Source organism: Mytilus californianus, unplaced genomic scaffold (assembly GCF_021869535.1).
Source record: "Mytilus californianus isolate M0D057914Y unplaced genomic scaffold, xbMytCali1.0.p SCAF_13, whole genome shotgun sequence".
In the NCBI taxonomy this organism is placed as follows: domain Eukaryota; kingdom Metazoa; phylum Mollusca; class Bivalvia; order Mytilida; family Mytilidae; genus Mytilus; species Mytilus californianus.
In genome coordinates, this window is record NW_026262615.1 from 27,787,755 (window position 1) to 27,805,414 (window position 17,660).

At 31.3% G+C, this 17,660-nt stretch overlaps 1 protein-coding gene across 2 annotated transcripts in view; it reads right to left on the reverse strand.

Annotated features, from left to right (window-relative positions):
• Positions 1-2,619: 2,619 nt before the first annotated feature.
• The window catches only part of LOC127723463 (uncharacterized), a 35,028-nt gene continuing 19,987 nt past the window's right edge, over positions 2,620-17,660 (reverse strand). The window contains exons 9-15 of one of the 2 annotated variants that reach the window (XM_052230112.1): positions 15,870-16,148; positions 15,487-15,531; positions 14,925-15,155; positions 12,104-12,721; positions 11,305-11,414; positions 6,073-7,277; positions 2,620-2,702 (exon numbers count right to left, since the gene is read on the reverse strand). In XM_052230112.1, coding sequence (XP_052086072.1) covers positions 2,681-2,702; positions 6,073-7,277; positions 11,305-11,414; positions 12,104-12,721; positions 14,925-15,155; positions 15,487-15,531; positions 15,870-16,148 — 2,510 coding nt within the window. In that variant the 3' untranslated portion in view covers positions 2,620-2,680. The remainder of the gene's footprint in view (positions 2,703-6,072; positions 7,278-11,304; positions 11,415-12,103; positions 12,722-14,924; positions 15,156-15,486; positions 15,532-15,869; positions 16,149-17,660) is intronic. The other variant, XM_052230113.1, reaches the window with a different exon arrangement.

Sequence of the window (17,660 nt, forward strand, 5' to 3'; positions counted from 1 at the left end):
CAAAATCGAAAGCTCAAAGCACATCAAACGAATGGATAACCACTGTCATATTCCTGACTTGTTTCAGGCATTCTCTTATGTAGAAAATGGTGAATTAAACCTACTTTTATAGCTAGCTAAACCTCTCATATCCTCGTTACTGCAAAGAAACGATTGCTAACGTTTTATAAATATTTATCAATCGGAATTGATAACCAACCACATCATTGCAAAATACAAATATTTCAGAGAAAACTCAAAAGCATATTAAAATAAAAAATAGACAAAATGATTCCTATTAAAAAACGAGGAATTTGTTGGTATTCCGAGTTCTGATAGCGTCCGAGAACCTTTCAAAAGAAGGATTTAAACAATTACATGCTGAATGGAACAGCAAGGTCTTGAATACTATGCAAACAAGTAGACATATATTCTATATGCAACTGCTACTTAAATGTTGCTACATAGAAATGAAAAGTTCACAATTTAACCGACTCACATTGCATTATGTAGATTAGGACAGGTGCGTTTGGCTTAGAAAAAAATCGTCAGTGACGCTTAAATGTTACAAAGGTCAAATAAAGTACGAAATTTATGAGAAATTTTTGGACTCAAGATTCCGAAAGTTTTGCGTTTTTACCGTTAATTTCTAATTCCTTAAATAATTTGTATCGACGAGTTAACTTTAATCCATTAGGAAATACATTTTGTTTTTCACATTAAAACCATACCGGCCTTAATAGTCGAATGAATGCATTCGTATTCGTATTCGTATTTAAGTGCTGCGATCTGATTTGGTAATTTGTATAGGCCGTTAAGTAAGCAAATGTTTTATAAAAGTGTTGTTGACAATGTTCAGGTTACCAAGAATTTCGTTGCATATTTAGGAAACCCCCTTTTTCGGGGTCTTCCGAAAAGGGGGGGGGGGGAGTCTGGTGGTTTGATCCCCTTTTTTTCGATCAATGTTTTAGAATAGAGACATATGACTGGAACATAATCCTCCCCCCCCCTTTTTTTTAACCTTGGTTGGCACCCCTGGATGCCATCATTAGCCTTCAACAATCCAAACATTAATATTTATTTTATGATTAAGACTTAGTCTAAATGAAAACCATATGTTTTTAATGTATTATTCAAACAAAAGTTCTTTACCTTTACATGTATGTTTTTAAGACATGGCCATATGGGATTAAAATTTAGCTTCAAGCAAAAGAGTATTCAAATGTTTTTTTTTTTTATTATTAAAAATAGATGCTAAATATTTTTTCCGCTATTGAATATAATCAATTTCCTGAAATTTTTTTTTCTAATTTGTCTTGAAACAACTTGTAGTGAACACTACATTTCCATTCTCAATTTTACTATTAGTAATCTCTTAAGTTCATGCTATTAAGAAACACAAATTTTATTGTTATGAATAACAATGGACTGTGTTTGCGGGACGTAGAAGCAGGAGTTTCCAAAAACCCCGCTCGTCACACCCTGTGGTCAAAATCAATTGTCATGCGTAACAATAGATCTATTCAATTTACACTTGTTTTAGAAATAGAAACTATAAAGTTTAACAATAGAACTATTATTATAATAGAAGTTATTGGAAACTCATTTATATATCAATTCTGGTTGTACTGTTCTAAACAATCACTATATCGCAATCGAAAGTTTAGTATCGTTAACATTTTGATATAACAATATAATCATTAAATGAGTTACAAGTTAACATATTATGTACAATAATATGATTCTCTCAACGTAAATACTCCAACGTTGATTAAAACAGATAAATTGATAGATAAATTTAGAGTATCCTAATATGGTACGGCGACTTCGTCTTTGCGTTCAATATAATCATTAAATATTGAAAAGAACATCATGTATTATTATACTGTCAATGGTTATGACCGCTTTTTTTTATTATTTCAAAAAGTCGTATGAACACACAATCATTTTTTATCATAATTCGCACCAACGATCTCACAGCCTATTCCTAATCGGAAAGAGTATCTACGTCTACGATTTTATGTTAAGTATAATTGCAAAGCTTAATCCTCGACTGACTCTATTAGTATTTAAGATTGTTTATTTCTATAATGATGGAATTAGACTATTTTGACTATAAGGTTAACACATTTTGTGAAGAATTGCTGTTGACACCGCCCAGGTAACATCATTTATCGTGGCATGCCAGGCTGTATGCGATGAGGGAATTAACACAGTTCCGTTCCCATACTGTTTTGTTGACGATAATCTTATCAATTGCAATTGCTAGGTATTATTGTCGTTTCTATCTGCATCAAATCATGCTAGTAGCATCAAAATCATCAGTAATTTTTAAATGTGTTTTTTTCACGACCCTGGTTTCAACAAAAAAATGCCATATAAGCAAAAGGCGAAGACTGATGCCATTGACCACATGTTAAGGGACATGTTTGAATATATTTATCACAAATCATATACTCTGAAAATGTCACAAGACATCAACAAAATAAAGCTTTTAATTGCAATGCATTTTTTTTTTAATGATACATGTTAAGAGCATTATAACCAGGAATCATAGCCTAATGACATTTTTTCAACTTATTTGCAACATTCACGTGCTTGCATCATCTTTTATTTTTTTTTTTACTTTTTTTATTGTTATATACTCAGTTTCAGAACTATAATTAATGACAACAAAAGGATATTAAAACTGAATAACTACTTACTTTAATGCTCTCTGAAATCTGGAATCATAAAAAAAAATATAACACAATTCATAAATTGTTAATGTTATAAAGATTTTACTTGATAGTAAGATGATACTACACAACGAACATTTTTAAATATACCATTTTGATGACAAATGAAAAAAGGATAAATTAAATAATCATGATATGATAGAGCAACTATCTTTGTGACATAATCTTCACAAAATCCTTTTTATCTGTATTACTGATATCATGTGTATTGCGACATAATCAATGAAATGCAATCAAGAACTTATTTAGATATAAGAAGATGTGGTATAAGTGCCAATGAGACAACTCTCCATCCAAGTAAAAATTTATAAAAGTAAACCATTATAGGTCACAGTACGGTCTTCAACACGGAGCCTTGGCTCACACCGAACAGTAAGCTATAAAGGGCCCCAAAAAATTACTAGTGTGAAACCATTCAAACGGGAAAACCACCGGTCCAATCTATATAAAAAACGAGAAACGAGAAACACTTATGAACCACATCAACAAACGGCAACTACTGAACATCAGATTCCTGACTTAGTACAGGTGCAAACAAATGCAGCGGGTTTAAATGTTTTAATGGTACCAAACCTTCACCCTATTTCTGAAACAATAGTGTAACATCACAACATAGAAAGACACACTATAAAATATCAACTGAAATAGCTTAACTCAATCAAAGGACATATTAACACCATTGAACATACACTGAACAAATAAATTTGACCTATGACACAATGTAAATACAAAATAAATTATTTGCATAGTAATAAAACCATGTCTTATGTTTTGTCAAATCTTTTTTGTAAAATTTCATACATATCATGCTGATTTCAAAGGAAGGTAACATACTTGATTGATTATAACAGTGTAAAACATGTAAAATAAGAAGGTGGGGTATGCTTGTCAATGCGTCAGCTACCTGCCAGGGACCAATTGACGAATACAGGTCACTTGTGTCGCTCGTTAACTACCGTTGACCAATCAAATACCTCTCAGTATGTATTCCATACCTCAAAAACATCGTCAAGCAACATTTGCTTTTAATGGTCTTTCTTATGTTGTCAGACGATTCAAAATATATATGTCAACTAAAATTTTAGTTTTTAAAAATAAACTTTCGATGGCAATATTATAAATGTTTGCGACATTATCATCTGAAATGAAATTGCAATATTTACGTGTTTTCTTCACATTGTAATAACCATTTTCCTGAGATAAAAGTTGCACAATTTGAAAGACTTAGTATGAAAGTTGAATCCTTCATTTCCTCACATACTGAACTATACATAATATACTATTCATACAAACTTATATACAAGAGGCAAACATTGTTGATTAGTCATGGTGACACTCATTTCGATCTTAGGAATATCCGAGAAGTCTTAACAATAGAGTATTGGGTAAAGAAGTTGTAAGTTTCCTTGCAAATGTGTATTCAATACAATGATATTTAATAAAGGTGAAGTCATTGTTATTTAGTTTTTGTTCCCTACATTCTAAATGGTATCCCAAAATCAAGACAATTTCAAAATTCTCTTTCTACAACAGGTGCACACCCTTTTCAAAGATATATAAAGAAGAATTGTTGAAAACAGCATAAACCATAGAATAATTGTATGTGAAACATCAAGCACAATTATATGAATATATATGCGAATATGTTCAAACTGTCTAAGCAAAATACTATTCCTTTTTTCCTCGATTGTGACATTACCGAATAAGACTTATCATCGAACTTGCACTTCTATCAGCAACACGAAGGGAACTACTATTTTTTGTCTATAGTGTTCTAGCAATTTTGTCGTCTTTTCGTTGTTTTCAATAGCGTTGTAAGTTTTTCATCGATTTATTGAAATTTTAGTTTTGAAAGTTCCTATGGTGTTTTCTGTTTCATTTGTTAATATTATCGACTTATATTTTTGTATGTTGAGTTGATAAAAAGTAAAATCACAAAAATAAGAACTCCGAGGGAAATTCAAACGGAAAGACCACACACAAATAGCAAAATCAAAAGCTCAAAACACATCCAACGAATGGATAACCACTGTCCTATTCCTGGCTTGGTTTAGGCATTTTATTATGTAGAAAATGGTGAATTAAACCTATTTTTATAGCTAGTTAAACCTCTCACATCCTCGTTACTGTAAAGAAACGATTGCTTACGTTTTATAAAAATTTATCAACCACATCATTGCAAAATACAAATATTTCAGAGAAAACTCAAAAGCATATTAAAATAAAAAATAGACAAAATGATTCCTATTAAAAACGAGGAGGTTGTCGGTATTTCGAGTCCTGATAGCGTCCGAGAAGCTTTCGAAAGAAGGATTTAAACTTTGCCTACAATTACATGCTGAATGGAACAGCAAGGTTTTGAATATAATGCAAACAAGTAGACCTATATTCTATATGCAACTGCTGCTTAAATGTTGTTACATAGAAATAAAAAGTTCACAATTTAACCGACTCACATTGTATTATGTAGATCAGGACACGTGCGTTTGGCTTAGAAAAAGTGATTCTTAAATGTTAAAAAGGTCATATAAAGTACGAAATTTATGTGAAATTTTTGGACTCAAAATTCCGAAAGTGTTGCGTTTGTACCGTTAATGTCTAATTCCTAAAATAATTTGTATCAACGAGTTAACTCTTATCTATTAGGAAATACATTTTGCTTTTCACATTAAAACCATGCCGGCCTTAATAGTCGAATGAATTTATTCGTATTCGTATTTTGGTATTTGGCATTTAGGCCGTTTAGTAAGCAAATGTTTTATAGAAGTGTTATTGATAATTTTCAGGTTACAAAGATTATCGTTGCATGTCGGATTCTTTCTGAATGTGGGAACTAGCATAGTGCTATTCACATACTGTTTTGTAACCGTTAAGTATATCAATATCTAGCATGTCTAGTGAATACCCTTATTTATATCGGTATCGATTCATGATAGTAGCTTCAAAATTATCATACATTTTGTTACATCCTTTTCCATTACAGCCTCATCCCACGACTACTAAATCAGCCCAAGTCAATAGTAGAAGATGCATATGGGTCGATGGATGATACCATAGCTGACATGGAAAAGGATATATAGAAACAATATTTTTGTACAATGAAGTGAACAAATGTCTCAAAACTCCACTTTGTCATCTTGCTGAACGTTCATTAGACGAGAATCCTCCTATTCCGCCATTGGAGGTAAGAACACTAGTGAAGTCATTAAGAACAGGCCAATGTTTTGCAATGGACAGAACTATGATTAAGGTAGTATACAATTATAAGATATTATGCAAAACCCTAGTGTTCATGCAATACATGTTGTCAAATAAGTATCAAACAAAACGATTGAAGAGTTAATGTTGTACTCACTCTAATTTTCTACTAAATTTCCAAGGCTTTACTAAATCGTCCGATGTGTGATTTATTCTATGTTCTGCGCACCGGTAAACTTTAGTGACTAAATCTTCAATTGTTTTTCGATTAATTGTAAAATCTCCATCTTTACATGTGAATGTTGTTGTATATGATATGTGTAGACTGTAGCGCGTTCGTAGTGTTTTAACGAATCGAAATAACGCTGATGCCAAATCTCCGTAAGTCTTATTTGACATTCGTGAATCCCATACCTGAAGCGCTATGGTATTAGTTCCTTCGCAAACCACGAGTTGTTCACAACAAGACGCATCCAAATCAAATACACCAACCTGGCGATATAATGCATTTCTTCTGCTTCGATTTTCTTTATCGATTATAACACTCACATTGTATTGCTTTATATACCATGCAATAATGTGATTGAAAAAGGCTGGAGGAAGAAACTTAAATTCTAAACATAACCAACTAGTTTTATAAAATGATGGACTTCCGTCATAAAACTGATTTTGAACTTCGGAGAAAGAACATGACTTTATCATGCATGGCATGTATAATTCAGTTGAATCTTTCAAGTTCACAATAATATCAAATCGTTTCATTACTTCAATTAAATGTGCTTTGTTGTCTTCAAATTTCAATTTTGGTTCTTTCTTGAACAGGCGAGATATAAGTGAATCTGTTAGTTGCCCAGTGTCTTTCAGTTTTTGCCAGTCATCTGAAACTTCGATTACATTATTAATTTTATCACTAACAAGACATCTAAAGGCATTAATCAACCATTTAGGGTCCAAAATAACATGATCTGCTAAGTTTTCTTCATCAAAGTAGATAACTGTTCCATTGTCATTACAGAATTGCAAGCATCGTTTGACTTCATTTTCTTCGCTGATACCAATGTCTTCATGTTTTGCTACTTTTAGCAATGTTTTAATTGATGAAATCGGTACATTGCTGTCTTTCAACTTTAATAAGACTTGTTGAAACAAAAGCCATTTTAACGGACAGTTTTTCCCCCAATCTTGCATATCCATAACTTGACGTGAAATTTCTTTTCTAATCTCTTCAAACACACTATCATTATCCTCAGTATTAGAAATAAAATAAATGTTTCTCAAGTGTTCTTTCTTTTTCTGGTCTTTCAGAACTTGTCCTAAATTGTCTTTAAATTGTCTTTGTCGTTTTTCTCGCTCTAAAGGTTCCTTCAAAATATTAAAGGCATAGCTTATTATTCAACGTCTTTGATTGAATATCTCAAATAAAAACTAGATTAATAAGAATCAATATATATGCCCCAGTTGTAGACAATGGGAACATTTAAGTGTTACCCTTGATCGTCTTTTCTTCCTTCAGTCCCCATGTCCTGCCGTTCTCTAAGTTTTTTTTCCGCTCTCTTACTTAAGTTTTCCCCATCCAAATTTTATGAAACTCATACACAATGATAAGAACCAAAATTGTCAAACAGAGTTTGAATTTGCGCAGTGAGTAACTAACTGTAGGTGATATGCTCCTTTTAACTTGGAGTATTGAAAATTATTTTGTTTCAATACTCTTACTTAAGTTTTTCTTCATCTAAATGTTTATGCCGCTCATACATAATGTTAAGAACTAAAACTCGCAGACATAGTTTCAATTTAGCCATTAAGGCATTCACCGTTGTAGAATTAGTCTTCTTTATAACTTGGAAAATAGCATTTTTAGTTTTGTTTGTTTTTTGAAAATCCTACAAAATGATAAGAACAACAACACTCAGAAAGAGTTCGAATTTGGATAATGAGTCACTGTTCTACATTTATGTCGTTTTTTCTTGGAAAATTGCAAAGCTTCAGCGGGAGCATTTGTGTCCTCAGAAACTTTCTTCTCTTATTTAAAACGATTTAGAAGATTTTGTTCATCTCATGTTATGTATTTTGATTTTTGTAAGCGACTAATGTTACCGGTGGTATATTACATCGTTTTCTGTACATCAGCTTGTGCATTTAAAGGCGGGATTTTGAACATAATAAAACCAGTAATTTCGAACAGTTTGTGTTATAAGTTAAACAGCTTTGATTTATTTTGCAAACGTCAAGAAGGAGAACTCATAACCTGTTATTTTATTTTATGTGAAATATTTGAATTGTAATTTCGTTTAGATTTAAAGACAATATTTTGGTATAATTTAATGCAATGATTTGTCTTGAAATGGAAAAACACCCACCATACCCAACCCCAAAACAATAATTTTCTTTGCTGCTGTTATTCTTTATAATTTCAAGCTGAGTATGTAGTCCGTATCAAATCTCTCCTGGCTTAAATGACCCATTTTGATGGGTTGATAATCATGCTGTGATCAAACATATATTAACAGTGAATTTACTTTTTGTGCTTGGTGCCAAATTGCCATTTTCATTCAATGCTGGGTGTCTATCCTTAATTGAATCATACACTTTTCAGAATTATTTTTTTTCGTTGGATATTGAGACATTGTAACTGTCATTCAATTTAGAAAAACTGCATTCGTAAAGTTGCGTAATATGTTGGTGTTTACACATCAATAGAGGTAATCAAAAATAATACGGAAATCTCTGTTTAGGGGTATTTGACAAATAATTATGTGCGCGTTTCGTTTACAAAAGAAATATTAGTGACGCACAAATAAAAAAAATATAATCCAAATGAAATGCAAAATTAAAACAATGGGGGCAAAAACATTCCAAACGATTTACCAAACACAGCTATGGTAATATATTTCTTGGATAAACAATCTTTAGTATTTCGAACAAATCAAAGATTTGTTTTAACAGTTCATTTATAAAACAATAACTGTGACGAAAAATACTGAACTCAAAGGTAAATTCATCAAGAGGCAAATCCATAAATCTGTCACAATCAAACGTTCAACTATGTCAATAAACGAATTAAAACAACTGTCATTTGATTAAAAATTACACTCCGTAAATTTTATGGACACCATCACGAATTTGTTGATCTATACGATGTGTCTGTGTCTAAACTAACTAACGACATTTTTACCGCGTCTTAGATTGTGGTTTACCACCTACGTTGTCTGGTCTTTTAAGTACCGAACGTGACTTATTCCCGAATATGACTGTTTAGCTGAGTGTGAATTCGCATTGCTATTAGACGTGTCTGGGTATTTGTACATCCAAATTCATGTATTTAGTTATGGTGTTTTATTTGTAATTCTGATTGGATATTGATTTATGTCTTATCGTTTGTGGTTTTAGTTCTATTTTTATTTTCTATATGTATGTAAAAGTAAAGATAATTATTTACCTAGTTCATTTGTATGATCTTTGGCTTAAAGCAACTATATGCACAGGCTTTAATTTTTTTACACAGTTTGATTTAGACGAAAAACAGACTTTGTTAGAAAGTACATCAAATAACATCCAATTAAATAATTAATCCCGATTATATATTCAATTTTTAGAAATACACCTGTGACGTCACTTTTTGTGGCGTTGATACATTCGTGTGACGCACAGTTCATAATTCTATTTTGTTGTTTCTGTGTACAGTCGTAGATTAATTTTAGGTGTTCGTTGTTATTCTTTGATTTACATGTCGAAATGTACTATTATATTATTTATTTATGTATTTCTCTGTCCTGAGTGTTCTTGCATTTATTTGTACTGTATTCCTGTCACGTAGTGTTGTCATTTTAACGGTATTTTTAACATTGTCAAATAAGCGGGAGGTTTGGCTAGCCATAAAACCAGGTTCAACCCACAATTTTTTTTTTAAAATGTCCTGTACCAAGTCAGGAATATGGCAGTTGTTATCAAATAGTTCGTTTCTATGTACGTTGCATTGGCGTTTGTTTTTGTTGCACTTCAGTGCTTCTCTTCTTTCGTTGTTTTCCTCTTATAGTTGATGTGTTTTCCTCGGTTTTAGTTTGTTACCTGGATTTGTTTTCTCTAAATTGATTTATGACTTTTTAACAGCGGTATACTACTGTTGTTTTTTTTAACCTCAGTCATTCATGTGGCGTTATATTTCATTGTTTTTTTAATCACTGAGTATTATTCAAAATTTTCGTTAAATAATCATTACATAAAAAGTGCAATAACAAAAAATAGTGAACTACAAGAGAAATTCAAAATGGGAAGTCCTTTATTAAATGGCAAAATCAAAAGGTCAAACACATCTTACGAATGGAAAACAAAATATCCCTGACTTGGTGTAGGCATTTCCTTATTTAGAAAATGGTGGATTGAACCTGGTTTTATAGCTAGCTAAAACTCTCACTTGTGTGACAGTCGCATAAAATTCCATTATATTTACAACAATCTGTGAGCAAAGCAAACAGACATAATATGTAAAAACGGCAAAAAATGGGGTACAGCAGTAAACATTGTAATAATATCTTAATCACTATAAAACATATGACTGATTCAACAAAAAGGTACAAAATGTCATATAGACAAAGTACATAAGCAAACATGAAAGACAAGAACACAAAATTGACCATAGCACATTAACACAATAGCGGGATGTATAAGTACCGATCCACGTCACAAAATTCTAACCAAAAGGAGGAACATTATCTTTGAACTCATAAGACAATATGAATAAAACAGCATTATGTGTAGTAACAAAAATATCGTTTTTAAATATTGGATAGGACAGAACATGTAAATTATAAATAATTGAACTGTCAAAAGACGCCAGACATATTGTTGAATTACAAACAAAAAACAGGTTTAATGCAATCTACTTGGAATTTGGACAGAGTCTCTCTTATAAAATAAATACGTATTTTACTTAATGAACAGATGTTTAAAAGAATCCTTCTCTTATAGTTCGCCATCTTGAAGTTAAAGAATAAACATTTAGTGATGTATTGTTCCTATGGACGACTATACTATCACATATACTGAATTTTGTACATTACTAAAATGAACATGTTTCTTAAAGTAATATAATTAATTCTCACATGTCATCCCGTGAAATACAGCAAGTTCACTACTGGTGCCATCTACTCTACTTTTAGCAACAAAAGAGCAAGAGTAAATGCCCCCGTGATCTGATGATTTCTTTGCAATGCTCTGTGTAGTGTTTCTTATACTTCTTTTTGTCATCTTTTTATGTTGTTTATATAATTGTCTGTCTTATTTCAAGTTATAGACTCTTATTCATCCAGGTAGTGTTTTAATATTAATGTTAAAACAAATAATGAAATCAAATATAATAATGATAATTTACAGGAATAAACATGGGTACCTTAATTTGATCTTCGTTTGTACATACAACAATGATTGGAGGGTCCAGTCTGCCTTTCTCTGTAGTCGACCAGTAGCAATGAATGGCGTCAAACCAGAAACTGACATACTCTATCAAGGTATATATATATATATATATATATATAATTTCAAAAATATAAAACAGTAAATATCAATAAAACAATAAATTGACTTTAGGAACCAATTACAATTTGTGTTCAACATATTCAAAATACACATACTTCGCAAGGCATATACAACACGAACAACATAAAACTGGATTATTCCATACAGTACTTTGTGTAAAAATTTGGTTTATATGTTCATCAAAAACTCAAGTGACCCAATAAACTACCTGAAAAATATATACTCTCTTTTTCTATATATATATATGATATCCAAACAAATTCAATGCTATCTTTCTTCGTGCCAAACATTTAACTTCAGCCATTTTTGATAATTTACAATATAACATAACGTGAGGTTTCAAGAATTATGTTGTTTACCTGACTGTTGCATAGATGTGTTATTTTTTCAGAAGGAAATTTTTATAAACACATGGTTCAAAACTCATGTTTGTAAAATTTATCACGGTAGCGGTGGTAGCATTAAATATTTCATATATGATTTAGGTTTTGCTATAAGGTTTTAACACTATACATCCTTATACTATCAGAATAATTTGTAGGTGTAGATTACTTTCTGTCAAGTCATCATGGAAACCTATAAAGACTTTAGAAGCATAACAACATGACGAAGGTATTTTTTTTTTGTGTCAGTTTTGCAATTCAAGAACTTACGTGCCGAGCCTTCAAAATCTAGCCCTTGGTTCTCAACAGTGCTGAATTCTAAACTATCTGTAACAAGCAAATACACTGCACATTTCGACAAAAAGACTTGGTGTGTGGCATAAAAATCCTTCTGGCCAGCAAAATCCCACAACCAGCAAAACGCTAACATATCATCCTGTTCCTCTTTCGTAGATTCAAGGTATGATTTCATAATTGTAGAGGTCATTTCGTTTATATTTTCATCGTTGACAGGGTCAGACAGATTTCCACTTGGGTAGCTGTTAATTTTTCTGTCATTCACATTTTCCAATTTTAAATCAACCTCAACTGTTACATAATTGTCTTTATTGTCGGAGATAACTGAATGAATGTCTGGTCTTATGATACCTTTCCGTGCGGTGTCATCACTTTCAGTACTATCGCTGTCAGTATCGTCGTTTAAGTCATCTATGTAATCACTATCATCGGAACTTTTAGAAAGTTCTTTGTCTGATACACTTTTTGATTCATCTGTGTCTGAACTAAAAGGTTCCTGATCAATAACGGTTTCTGCAGTGGCGCGTTCTACGTTAAGAATCTTATCTTTATACACTTGATGAATCAATCTGGTTAGATCATCGTCTATCTCTGTTATCATGAAAAAAAAAATTAAGATAAGTAAACATTTGAACCAAGAGTTTAATGTTTTCTTTTTTGTTTCTATGTAACACGAAGAAGATATGCACGATATATGTGCAAGGCATTATTTTGCTGTTTTGTTAATATTTAATATTTGAAAGCAACAATATTGTGTTACAGTTTTCGTAAGTATTGTGCTACAGTATCTTATCAAAACTATCATTGGAACAATGTCGCTGTAACTTTTGGTTATATTCTACGATATTTATATAGAAAATACGAAAATGGTTTGCATGGAAATGTCGACAACCTGCTGGAAAATTCTACCGTCAAATTAAACGAATATTTTGTCTACGAGAAACTATAGCATATTGATCACTTGTTTTTTCAGTGTAGCATGTTTTATCCTCGGGTTCATTTTAAATAAAACATGTAAAATATAGCAAAGTTTTTTCCCAAAACAATAAATGTGTAGACATTGGTACTTTTTGGGTGGAGACAAGTTTTGTTAATTATTTATTTTAGACAGGTTTTTCAATTTTTTCATTGTTGTGTTAAAGGTGTACACGTAAATGGTAACCGTAGATTTTTTCAGAGAATGACACAGATTAAAAATTTTCCAGAATTTCCTTTGCGTTCTAAAAAATCCAGATATAGTTAATGTCATTATCTGAGTTAATAGTATCACAGTTTTTCTGGAATCCCTATTTTACTGCTGACAAAATGTTGATTAACCTTAGGGAAATTTCTTGGTAGAATATGTTATATGAATAATATACGTTACGAGCTTATTTTGTTATTAGTCCTATTGTTGGATATAACCAGGAACTTAGATGCCAATTTTAAGTGTATAGTCTAGCCTGTTTCTTCAATGAGAAACTTCCAAATATACATTAGACAGCACTGTTTTGTAAAATTGTCATACGTACATTTATTGCCCACAGTAACTCTTGATACAAACATATAAAACCATAATTTTAAGTCCGGAAAAAGAGCCAAATGTTACTGTTCAAATAGTGGTATCCGTAGCACTACTAATGTTAAAATCCGATAAGTAATCTACAGGAATATATCTGTATACCATATCGGACGTTCTTCTCATACCCTTATTCATTTGATCATTTCAACATTCATAAAACAATGGTACACGACATTTTTGAAAACTTAACCATGGCTTAATTTAAAAGTATAACATATCACGAATTTGTTTAACGACTTCAGGACAAATAACTGGCATAATGATTACTTATAAAGTTAATACTGACATTGAAATTTGTCTTTCATAAGAGAATTGTGACGTCATATGAGGTAAAGGGTTCACATTCATTCTATACCTGCCTCTTCCAAGTCAGAAGCCTATATTCCAGTTTTTGTTGTAGGTTTCTGTCTTTTTTTTTCTTTTTTTTATTGTTTTGCCATAAAGCAAACCCTTAATGTTTTGGTTTGAGTTGAAGCACATTTTGTCATGTCGGGGATTTTAATAGCTGACTTTACGGTATGTGTTTTACTTATCGTTGAAAACTGTACGGTGACCTATAGCAGCTTAAATTTGCTTCATTTGAACTTTGTTGGATAGTTGTCTATATGACAACTATACCACCTCTCCTTGTTTATACCAAGTGATGAGATGGAGGCGACGTGAATGAACAGTATACAACTAATGTCAAAGATAATTTTGGAAAGAAACTCGTAACCTTATTTAACATTTAAATGTTAGGACAAATGATCAGAAAAATATTTTAATATGAAAAAAAAAATCATTTCCGTGTGTTAGATATACTTGTGTTAAATTAATAATTAAACGGAGCACCTTGAAACAAGGTAATTAATTAAGCGTGTACCTAGACTTGTGAAAAGTACAGTGAAGATAGTAATAATGTTGAATATAATTATAATTGTTATAATATATTTTTGTTTGCATTAAAAATAAATAAATTAATTCCCTTGAATTCTTCTAATGCTGACGTGATTGGTTCCCTGCAATTAATTTCTACCTTTTTCAAAAGGTGTTCACAGTTGATCTGCTGTAATGCAAGCGGCTTAATAAGTAAATATCAAGAGACTAACAAGACTTCTTTATTATTGATAGTGATTCGAAAATGTAACGCAATGTTGTAATACTAAGTAAACAGTAACCATTTAAAAATTCTTTCAATACTTTGAATCGACAAAAAAATAAAACATTAAACTGAATAAACGAATAGCGTCTTACTATTACATGGGCTCCATTTCCCATTAGCAATATTTATATTGCATTTCTCAACTTCTATTCCGTCTGTACTTTGTGTTAAAGTAACATCTTCCTTCTCCTTCCAAAGTAATCTTCGCATTAAACTGGTTTTTCCTACTCCGTTTTTTCCAACAAAAACAAGTCTTGCAAAATGAAGTTTTCCACATTCCCCTTTTAGAAATAGTTCTTGTATAAACTTCTGTCTTTCTTCATCTAATGTGAATAAGAAAAAGAAAAAAAAAACGTTTTCTATTAATCCAAAAACGTTCATGCAAATTGTTTTCAAATACTGTTATTCATATTCGTATGCCCAAAATCTTAAATTTAACGTCTCTTTTGCTATCTATTTAGTATTGCTGCTCTGTTAATGTCCTTTACGTTGTTTTCAAATTCTGTTATAAATATTGGTAATAACATTGTCAATGGCACTTAATATTTTTTTGAAATTCATGGAAAACGAATTTCATAGACTTATTAGACTAATAATATTTATGAACGTCATCTTATAGTTTAAACAATGAAGACTCAGAGAACTTTTACTTACCTGGCGTTTCATTTCCATCTTTTTGTAGGGATATGTCATTTGCAACTTTATATAGAGATATCTGGTCAGTTATGATATGATTGGTTCGATGTCTCAAATCATAATTTGTCTAACAGATGAGTTTGTTCTAGAAGATAGACTATTTCAAAACTTAAAGTAATATTAACAAAGATCGTTTTAACTGCCTTTCAACAGATACGGATCATACAAACTTTATTGGAATCAATGCAACTAATTTGTATGCCAGATATTTAATTGTAATCATTATTTTTATTATTTCGTATTGCTTCTCTGTTTAGTCTAGTCAATAAATAGATTTTTATCTTAAACTTTAGTATAATCTGCTAAATTAGCAATTGTATCGCTATAAAATGTTCCTTTACCGTTAAGTTGTACTGGGTCGCTTTCCACGGTGCCAATTTTGTTACTAGCTATGCATTTGTATGTTGCAAAGTCGTCTTTCTCGCGAGTTTCATGGGTCAATATTCTAAGTCCGTTACGGCTAAATCCGTTGTAAGACTTTATATCCGTAAAAATACTGCCTCCAGGTTCTCTACACCATCTCACAGACGTTAGTGGTAAATGTGAATTAACATAACATTTCAGTCCAATATTTCTCCCGTCACTTTTAATCATTTCTTGTAGCAGTATTCGTGGTGGCACTACAATTAAAATGACGACAAAAATGTATTTCAAACCAATTGTTAGCCTCAAATGCGAGAAAAACAAGATAAGTCAATTAAATGCCAATTCAAGGAAAAAAAAACTTCTGAAATTAATCATGATATCAATTCTTCTTGCGTACCAAGCATAAGTGCAATATTTCAATTTTAAATTAGCTTTTCGTCATTTCTTTTTGTATCCTGTTATTTGTCTTTTGTTTTTTTTTTATTTTTGCCATGAAATTGTCAGTTTATTTTCTACTTATGAGTTTGAACGTCCCTTGGATATCTTTTGCATCTTTTTGCTGTCGAAATAGATTTAGTTCAAAATAGTGTTATGAACTGTTGTTAAACTGAATGGTGATTTTTTTCTAATGAATTTGTACGTCGAACTAAACTGTAAAAAATTAAATAGTTATTTCATTTATACCATATACAACTATTTGAAGCTAAACCCAAGGATAAAACAGTTGACCAATTGCGTTTATATTGAATGTTTGAATGGGTTCTATTATATGGATAGTGCATGTTGCTAATCAAATGCAAAATATAAGTTTGTCCACAGTCATTAATTTTGTCAACTTAATTATCTGACTATGACCAACTGCCGGTTGTCATAAACATTGCAAAGTAAATAACAGAAGGGACAGAAAAAATTGAAAAACACTAACAAAACAGCCAATAAATATGAAACAATTAAAATTTAGTGTTCAACAGAATATAAAGTTCCTAACGTGAAGGCATACTCCAATTAATGGAGTCCCTCTGAATAATGACAAACTAAGGAAAGACTGTCAGTTTGAAAACTAAAAGTACGTTGTAAATTATTACATAGTAACCAATAAATATTGCATACACTATGGAATGATTAGAAAATCGTTTTCAAAACAGAAACACTGCATTCATGTTAAAGCACGTTTTGTGTAGTCGTGAATAACGGTAACACATACATAAACATTTTATATAGTTTTGCATGATGAATTGATTTAATGCTGATCATGCTGATGTCGTAATGCATTTGTACGAAAGCCGAGAAGGATCATTCCAAATTCAAAATTAAAAATTCAAAATTCAAAACTAAAAAATCCTACATTAATCTATCATGTTTCCTCGCGCTTACGAATGCCAACAAGATCGCACTTGAATATACTATGCTGAAAGCTATGTTATAAAGTTTGTAAAGAGCACGAACCCATTGAAACAATGCAAAGGGTCCTTAAAACATTTATAGTGATGCATCCAACTTTACCTTTTGAAACTCTTGTTAACACAGCGTCTTTGCATGTAATACCCTCTATCAAGAAAATAGAAAATTGAAACCAAAGCCCTATGCTATCGTATCGTATCGTATATATATATTATATGTGTAGGCACAGCTGAAATGTTGCTTCACTGCAATGGAACACTTTTTCGTAAAGTTTTAGTTGTCAGCCGACCCTCGTTGTTAATTACTGAATGTTCTGACTTTACTCTACTTATGGTATCGTTATTTTAGATTCATTGATATAGATT